General features: G+C 29.0%; 1 protein-coding gene across 2 annotated transcripts in view; it reads left to right on the top strand.

Annotated features, from left to right (window-relative positions):
* Positions 1-9909, top strand: part of LOC111088894 (zinc finger protein 227-like) — a 45942-nt gene that overhangs the window by 16714 nt on the left and 19319 nt on the right. Inside the window, exons 3-4 of one of the 2 annotated variants that reach the window (XM_022400125.1) lie at positions 8609-8795; positions 9347-9375. In XM_022400125.1, coding sequence (XP_022255833.1) covers positions 9354-9375 — 22 coding nt within the window. In that variant the 5' untranslated portion in view covers positions 8609-8795; positions 9347-9353. The remainder of the gene's footprint in view (positions 1-8608; positions 8796-9346; positions 9376-9909) is intronic. The other variant, XM_022400126.1, reaches the window with a different exon arrangement.

Genomic DNA, 9909 nt, shown 5'->3' with positions numbered 1-9909 from the left:
TTCAGACGGTGTTTATTGAAACCACCTGTACTATAAACTGTTACATACATTTGTTAGTAGTGGCAATTAGTTTTGTCTCTATTCTGAAACAACATACATGGACATATGTTGAAATAAACTTGTTTGAAAGTTCAAAGAAATGATATTCAAGTACCGAAAAGCTTTCTTACTATCATATCTACTGTAACGTTCAAATGCGCACGTGCTCGTGTCGGTTGAACGAGAGTGACCACCAAAAAGGGTGAGATAATTTAGGGACAACATACAAAGTTCACGCTGCTGACCCCACGGTTTATTTGGCACAATAAACACAAAAGTATGACTGCAATGAAACATAAACATAAATTAGAAATAAAAATATATTTATGAAACAAAATTAAAATGTTTTTACGTACATATATAAACATGAAATCCTAGTTAAAAATAAAAATACTCATTTATTGTTTAGGTTTATTTACAAATATTATTTACGAGTCTGTATATTACTTGAAACCATAAGAAGTATACGTGATTATTAAAAAAATTAAAAATAGATAAAATTTGCATTTTATGGAGGATACAAGTTTTGGGGGATTTCAAAATAATGTACTAAAACATTAAAAGTAATAAGTTCAAATCTGTAGCAAATATAAATATTGTAATAATTTCTTATAAATATTATTTCCTAATGTAATTTTCCAAGATATTAAATATCATAATGTAAAAAACCTAAATTTATTAAAAGTAATAGGCTTTATGTTTCTTAAACTACCTACATTTGTCAAAGTATTTATGAATTTTCGAAAATATTCGTCCACTTGTTTTATTGTTGGAATGAAATATAGCAAGACTTGCATTGCCTACTAAGAAAGTTAGTAGCCGGTAGTCATCGGGTTAAAGAAATGGAAGTGTACAATTTAAGAAACCAAATATATTTGTTGTCTAAACTTAAACTATTTGGTATCATAAAAACACAAACACTTAATTTTATGTGATTGGAATGTGTTTTGTAATCAGTATTTATAAACAGTTGACACTTGAGAATGCATTTTTTCGATGCTAGTATTAAGTTAGAAGGGACAAAAGGAAACCTAAAGTACTGAACATTTACTACCAGTTTTTTTTGGATTTAGTATATTTTAGCTATATTTGTCCTATACAAAATGGCTTTAATCTATGTAAAATATATGTTCATAATAAAATAAACTCCATATTGTTTTCCAAAGTTACAGCCTATTTAAAGTTGATGTTATCAAAGATTGGAGAAGATTTTTAGTTGGAATTTGTCACATACCATCTGATGAAATTAATGACAAACTTCACAGTGAGATAAAAAATTAAATTATTGATGAGGTTATAATTATGGGAAGATTTTAATTTTAGGCATATAGAGAAAAAATGTTAGAGGTAAACTATTGGGGGAAATGGGTTTATAGAAACGATTCAGAATGGTTTTCTTCAACAATTGTTTAGGTAACCTGTTAGGAACAATACTGTTTTAGATTTAGTGTTAACTTCTAATAAAGAAATAGTTGATAGGATAGAGATGGGGGAACATCTGGTTACAAGTGATCATTGCTCAATTAAATGTGATATTTGACTGCATATGAAGATAAGGAATAATAAGATTTTGGTTCCAAATTTCTAAAAAGCCAGTTTTAAAGAGATCATACAAGCATTATCTGCTTTGAATTGGGCAACTGAGTTAGCTGAAGATACTGTACTGATCAAATATGGAAAAAGTTTAAAAAATAAATTCTTGAATATTCAAATATACCAAGGGTATAAAGGATTAGAATAAAGAAGAGCATTATAAATACTAGTAGAAATGCTGCCTACAGGTTAATTACTAATCATAATATTCATACCTCATTCAAAACAAAATTAGAAAAGTGAACATTTTCTAAAAAAAAAGGATTTTTTTCTTGGAAATACTGCATGAGAAAAGTCTTCAGATTGTGCTGTTTAGTCATACGCAACTCATTGCAACAAAATGATTCAATGTACAGAGCTCAAAAGTTTCATAAATTTTACTTATATAAACTGTAATGTCTTTATATTGTTAAAAGTGGTACTGTTTATTGAAAAAAATAACAGGTTATTTTTTAGAACTCTAGTTTCTCAGTATTACATCAATAAAGATATAGTCCAACCCTCACTTCCAATCTTGTTATTGTTGTGAGGAGAGTACCTTTATTTGAAATTGTGTTCTTTCGTAAAGAAATGGTTGTTGTACTTACCACAGTTATTTTTGCAATTGTCTAAATCTTGAATACCCAAAGTGTGAAATTTTTTATGGATTTTTGTTTGTGGTGCTATTCAACAGATGGCACAGAAGTTTTGGTTACATACATACTGACATATGCAATACGTTCATATAGTAAAGATAAGAAATTTAAATTGACTGTAGTGATGGGAGATTTGAAGGTTTATAAAAGATCAAGAAAGTTGGTCAAACTGGAAGTTAAGAAATAAAAACAAATACACAAAAAAAGGTTAGCTGGAAATGAAAAAAATAATAGTAAGGATTACTTCAAATACATTAAAGGTAAGAAAAATTTTAGGATGAGAGTAGGGCCTGTGAGGGATGATAAAAGAATTCTAGTGTCTGATGATTATAGGATGGCTGGATTATTAAATTCTACTTTTTTTTTTCAGTTTTTCCTAATGAAAATTTAAGCAATATTTCTCATTCTGAACAGTTGCTAGATGGAAACAAGATGATCACGCTAATTTTGAACTCTTTAAGAAAAAATTATGAAGTTTAAAGAATGGTAAAGCTCCTGAGCCAGACAATATTTACCTAAAGATTTTGAAAGAAGTTAAGGATTGGATAAGTGAGCCGGTTGCTGCTAGTTTTTCTAAGTCCTTGAACAGCAGGCATGTGCCAGAAGATTGGAAGTTGGCTAATGTTGCTTCTCTTTTCAAAGGAGGTGACAAAAACTATCCCAGTAATTATAGGATTTTTAGTCTTGCATCAGTGGTAAGGAAACATTTTAAAAGTCTGATAAAAGATACTTTGCAAAGTCATTTAATAAAGTTTCAAATTTTGTTGGGTAGTCAGCATGGTTTCACTATGTGGAAATTTTGCTGTAATAATATTTTGAAGAGGTTACTACTTATATAGATGAGGGTAATGTGTGGATTTGGTATGGCTGGATTTGCACATAAAAGGTGCCACATAAAAGACTTGTTAAAAAGTTATCTTTTTAGGTGTAGGGATCATTGAATATAAAACTGGCTAGATTGGAAAGATAGAGAATTGTTATAAATGGCATTCACTTAGACTGGATTAATTTCAGGAGTGGTGTACCTCAGAACTCAGTGTTAGGATCTTTGCTCATTTTTATTTGCATCAATGACATAGATGAAGGAGTGTTCAATAGATTATTTAACTTTGCTGATGACATTAAATTTTTTGGTATTTCTGACTGAGGAGGATGCTACTACTTTACTAAAGGATTTGGATTATTTATTGAGTTGTGCAATTAAATGGCAGATATCTTTTAATTATAATAAATGCAAGGTAATGCATGTGGTATATCACAATTTGAATTATGAGTATAATATTTATGGGAATAACCTCAAGAAAAACCTAAAGAAAAAGATATTGGTGTTCTGGTTGATCAGTCTCTATGTCATCCAAGCAATGTGCTGTTGCTAGTGGCAGGGTAAATAGAATTTTAGATTGTATCTACAGAAAAATGTAATACAAGTCTGAAGAGATTATAATGTCATTTGTTAAGCTACATTTGGAATAGTGTGTTTAGTCTTTGGCTCTTTATCTTAGAAAGGACATTTAATTGTTGGAAAGGGTTCAAAGGAGGACTACTACGGTGGAAAAGTTGTCATACAATGATAGGTTAAGGTAAGGATTTGGCTTAACATAGTTAAAATGTGGAACTTTAGTTTTGCATAATATATCGATGTGATTATTATTCAGTAAGGAAACATGATGATTGTATAACTGAGAACCTATGTTATTTTAATAAGTAACATTACCTAAAAAATCCATTATACAGTAATAAAATTTATGTTTTTTTTTAGTCAAAAGTTAAAACTGTTTCACATTTAGATCTAAAATTTTCAAACCTATTGGTTTCTCTTTTTATTTAATGATATATATTGTTACGACAGCGGAGGTCACATGATGCTAGTAACACGTCATCCGCTTCTCGAACGTTCACGTCCCTTCCTGAAGTATTGAGAGGCTACTAGATATGTGGTAGTCTTGTATATATAAGCCGGTAAGAACTGATGGCAACAATACAAGGTTATGTATAATTGACAGTTGAGTCGAGCACGTGAGACGTTCATTGTGAATTATAGCGTTTGTTATAGCGCGACTGTGGAAATTAAGTGTATTGCAAAGTTGTATTCAGAAAGAATAAACCAGTTTTATTTGAGAAAGGACTTGTATTGCTAAAGTTTCTTCGGAAAGAATTTTTATGGAAAATTAACTAACGAATGGAGGCATAACAATATGTTGTTAACATAGTGAATTAAACAAACTTTTTCTGTTGGAATTGATTTTTTTCCAGAAATGATAAAAAATATATGTATATCTAAATACAACAAAAATCAATAAAATTAAATTTATCTGGAAAAAATTTGACATTTCAGCATTAATTGAATGGTTGTCAATAGGTAGACATGAATCCAGTCAAATTTAAATGTCTCATTAAATTAAAAAAAATTAAAACAAAATGTTGTTCATCTGAAAAGTTGTTGTAATGGGAAAACAGTTTTTACTATTCCCAAAAGATGGAGTTAAATACATAATGACTGATAAAAAACCTTGTGGGGTAAAGTGTGAGCCAGAAAAGCTATTTTCAGACAAGACATGATGCTGTATACAAACCTTATAATCTCATTGTTTTTGAAAGTAAATTTGACTTATCATTTAAGCCTGATAAGAATGTCTTATGACAGATAATACTGATTATAAAACAGGAAATATTATAACATGTACTTGTACCCAAATCTACAAGAATGTTGTTTAATTTCTTTTTCTAAAAAAGTTGTGTTTAAAAAAATGGTTGCATAAATACTTTTACTAAAATTGAAAACAATATCTGTAACAAACATTTCAAGTTAATTACAATGTTTAAAAATGTTGAAACATATTTTTAAGCTTTGCAACACACAGTAGTAGGACCATCTCATAAAATTTGGTAAGCTTTGCAAGTTGTGCCAATTACTTGTGTGATATCAATACTTTGAGTGGTCGCATAATGCATGTATAATGTAGTATGGCCAAATGAGCGTTTGTTATCATGCTAATCATACCCATGGTAATATTGGTATATTTGCATTATATACATGTGAATTTAAACTTAACATGGCTGCCATTGTATAAGCTAAGAGTATTAAGCAAAAAATTGAACACTTACAAGTATTTTTAGGATGAGTTGCATCATGCAAGGTGATTATTATTATGCTAAAAAATTTAGCAGTTTTAAAACAATATTTTTAACCAAATGGTGATTTGATTTTATCAAAAACATTTGGATAGGGTCTTCTCTGTGTTCGTTACTTCTTTTCTGCAAAAGAGCTTAAGTAAAAATGAAACATGGAATATGCTGTATGAATCTGGAAAAAAAGGTTATAAGACATAGAAAGACAACTAATTTTATGTATAATAAATTAGACAAAAAAATCCCCTTTAAAAACTATGGTAATAATTTATTACCTTGGATTTGTTTTGAACAAATGCTCCTTTTGAAGCCAGAAACAAGCCTGTCAGTTAATGACAATTACAGGAACGTTTTGTAATTATCATTAACCAACAGGCTTGTTTCTGACTTGAAAAAGGGTGTTTGCTCAAAATGATGCAAAGTTAATAAATTATTACCATAGTTTGTAAAGGTGATTTTTTCTTTAAAAGTCTAATTTATTTTATTTTATCACCTTTGCTTTTTTCTACTTATTAATTTTATATATATATGTATCTTTTAGCTTAATTGATGATATTGATAACAAGACTAAATTTAAAGATGAAGTTACAAAATGCATTCTAAGAAACATTTGTTTGGATGGTTCCAAGTTAGACAAGTACCTGATAAGGAAGAAATATCCTGATAAGTATTTGACTGATCTTTGAGTTTCATTTTATATCCTTGTTTGATAAACACACAATATCAATATGTAAATTGATGATCTTGACATAAGCTGAGAAGGCAACTATAGCAACAATTTTTATGTACCATAATTGCAGGGTTTTGTTAGAGGTTGGATTATGATTTGAAGGTGATAATAACAGTGTAGAGCTAGTTATTTAAATGTTGTATTAAATATATATATATATAGCTACACCTCATGTTAGATTGTAATAGTATTCACCATTATTACAGAATAAATTGTCATACTATGTTTGTTCAAATGTATTAGATGTTGACATATTTTGTGCACTCTTTAAACATTTCTCTTGAGAAATTCCAGGTGGTATATAATGTTTGTATAATTCATTGTCAATCAGTTGTAATGTTGGATACAATTTGATTAATGTGTATATAATTTAGATCAACCTTAATGTTGTACATAATGCAAATGTATGTGATTTAGTAAATTTTATTATTTGATAATATGTATAAATTACAATCTAACATGAGATGTAACTATATATATATTTAATACAACATTTAAATAACTAGCTCTACACTGTTATTATCGCCTTCAAATCATAATCCAACCTTGAACAAAACCCTGCAATTATGGTACATAATTTTATAGTATGTATAAATTAGATAATTATTTATGTGTATGCAAACTAAGTATAGAATGAAATATTACTGAAGCCTATTCTCTTTTTACGTTTTAAGAATGACAAGTGTAAAATTTAAAAAGAGAATCCAAAGTGTAAGCACCTTATAATTTATTATCTCATCCATTACCATTTTTCTTTTCCCAAACTATAAAAAAATATAACAGATTGTTTTATTTTGTAGGGTTTGACATTCTATCATTCATCATCATGTTGACATTATTTCCTCAGGTTGCAAATCTCTATTTTGATTCTCCTATATATTACAGCTTTTTGACATGGAGATAAAATAAAGACTTGTAACTTGAGGAAGTTATATCAATAGTATGTCTCAAACTTTAAGCTTGTTTGTTTACTTTTTGACATTTGCATTTTCACTTTAAGCTACTTATCTTGTTTTTATATTTTTTGAAGACCCCTATTCCCCCCTTCTTAAATTAACAATTTTCAGTAATTTTGTTTATTTAGCTCTTTTATGTCCATCATGAAAAAATAAATCTGTATAATAATAATACTGTCCTATTTGAAACAGTTTAGTTTAATGAAATATGTAGTTGGTGTATGATGCTCTCTCAGGAAACAGTGACAACCTTTGAATTGGCTTCATGCAAACTGGGTGGCTATTGCTCCTGATATCATTGCCACAGTGTTATCACTATGATGCATGGTGATCAACATACCACATGTTATGTATATGCTTATAAAACATATATATAGCCACTATAGTTATACCCTGTAGCTGTATGGAAAGTCTGTAAATACTAGATTGGAGGGACTGTTGAATTATACTAGAATGGTGTATGGACTGGATTTTGTAACTGCACGAGTTTTATACATGTATGCACATGCAATGCATGTTGGCTAATATTTATATATATACATGCAGACTTTATAATTTTTTTAAGTTGTAAAGCTGTATATATAGATAGCCATATGAATTTTTCAAGTTGTATAGATGCATGCATATATATATTTAATGCAAATATAACACAATCTGTCATAACATAACAGCACAAATAAGCATTTTAAATATTTCTTATAGTTGTTATATTCCCCTTCTGCCTCCTCTTTGCTGGCCATAGTAAAACCAGTCACTGTTTTGCTGTAGCTGGCCAGGTTACTTCTTAGAGTGACATTGTGCACACTCTAAAAGGTCGATAATGTGTTAATTAACAACTATGAATTGATTATATTTCTCCCTCCATTTCTACGACCCTTTTCCACTGTGGTGGGCTGTCGCTGCTCCATACTTTATCTGAAACTAAATATTTTCTAAATAAAATATATAACTACAAAATTTCTGCCTCACTTTCACCTAGAATTGCCATTATTTTTGCCACTGCCTTCTCACATGATTTTTGCCACTCTTTATCTGCAGTATCTATAAAATTCACAATCACGCAGTATTGGCTATAATTCAATACTTACCATCAACCATCACCTTCATTGCCGATCCTATGCTTGAAAATAAGCTTGATGTTATCTTTTAAACTAAGGCTTAAAGATTTGTGTTGTGGGAAACAGCCTAGACATTTGTGTAACATGTGGTCCATGATAAAGCTTTGATTTTGTTCATTTTGAATTTGTTTCAGTAGGAAAACTCTTAGGTTATTGGGTATTTTCTTTACAATAATTTATTTTCTTTAAATCTTTCCAGTTTTTTTGGCTTATTAAAAAATATATTAACAATGGTGAAAGAGTTTCAATAGCTTTAGTACTCTCCATTATAAATAACTAACTTTGAAATGTTAGGTTTATATCATCAAGTTTTAAATTAATGAACTGTGGAGGCTGTATGTATTTGTGTACTTTAGTAATGCCATTAGTTATTATTATTTATCTTTTAAATGTGTTGTTTGATTTTAGAACATATTTGTCAGAGTGAAAACTGAACAACCTGGTGATGTACCACAAGATGAGATTATTTCTAAGTTCAGTGACAACAATGATGATGATCTGGATAGTTCCAGTTACAGAGTTTTGAATGTAAAAACAGAAACTGAATTTGAAGAAGATTTACAACAAATTGAATCTAGGTTAGAAAGTGCCTCTGGTAAGTACAAATACTTCCTAAAAACAAAATTCATTGACACTGACTGAAAAGAAATGTTTGAATTTTTGGTAATTTTTAAAAGCTATTAAACCACATGATATAGGATTAATTTGAAGTGTATAGACTCATGTTTGGTGTGCTTTTTGATACCCCTACTTGGGAATTATTGTTAGAAAGGTTTTTAAGTGATAAGTAAAATTACAGCAAAACAATTGAAAAAACTTTTTTTAATTAAGGAAATGGACGAATAAAACAATTATTATTTCTGTAAACTGAAATGGGAAGAAATGTTCTAATTGGTTAATTAACAGTTAGTCATTTGGTATGATGCTATGAGTCCACATAACTTTTTAAAAGTTGGTTGTGTAATGCTGTAAAGAATTTTTTTTATTACATGAAAGAATAATAATTCTAGATTAATCAGTAGTGATCATATGGCTCTGAAGTAACCTAAATAAGTCAAAGTTAAAATAATATTAATATATTCTGTAAATAATTAAATCATTTAAGCTATAATCAAGTGATTTCTAAGCTAATATCTTTACTTCTAGTGATGTGATGGATATAAAAATAAAAACAGGTAAGACAAACATTTAAAATTTTTAAATTAGAATTGAGCAGTTATAATTATTTATAATCATATTTATAAAAAATTATAACATTAGTAAACAGGATGCTCATTTTCAAAAAATTTTGAAAAAGTTGCTAGCCACACAATCATAATACTTGAATTTTCACTTGTTTTTGACATCAACAATATGAAAAACATCTTTCTCAGGAGAGTTTTAACTACTAAACAATATAAATCAATTCTGTACAAGTATGTTATAAGAACTGAAAGTGTCCTAAGTAATACTAACTTTAATGAAAATAGATCTTTAAAGTCTAGACACTGCTAGTGTGTCTGAAAAAGACAAGGTATGTTCAGTTGACATTCATATTGTATGAGCTTGAAAATAATCAGTTATTAGTTGAGACCTCTGTACTGCAGAAGACTCCAGCTGTGTTGATTTCAGGAAAGCTTTTATGGTAATTAATAGCTCAATCAAATAAAAATAATGGCACATAATGCTTCTTTTTGATTCTATACACCTGGAAAAAAGTTAAGCACCCC

The sequence above is a fragment of the Limulus polyphemus genome, unplaced genomic scaffold (genome assembly GCF_000517525.1).
Source record: "Limulus polyphemus unplaced genomic scaffold, Limulus_polyphemus-2.1.2 Scaffold4672, whole genome shotgun sequence".
NCBI classification, from domain to species: domain Eukaryota; kingdom Metazoa; phylum Arthropoda; class Merostomata; order Xiphosura; family Limulidae; genus Limulus; species Limulus polyphemus.
The sequence above is the reverse complement of the archived record's forward strand: the minus strand, read 5'-3'. Positions and strand labels throughout refer to the sequence as shown.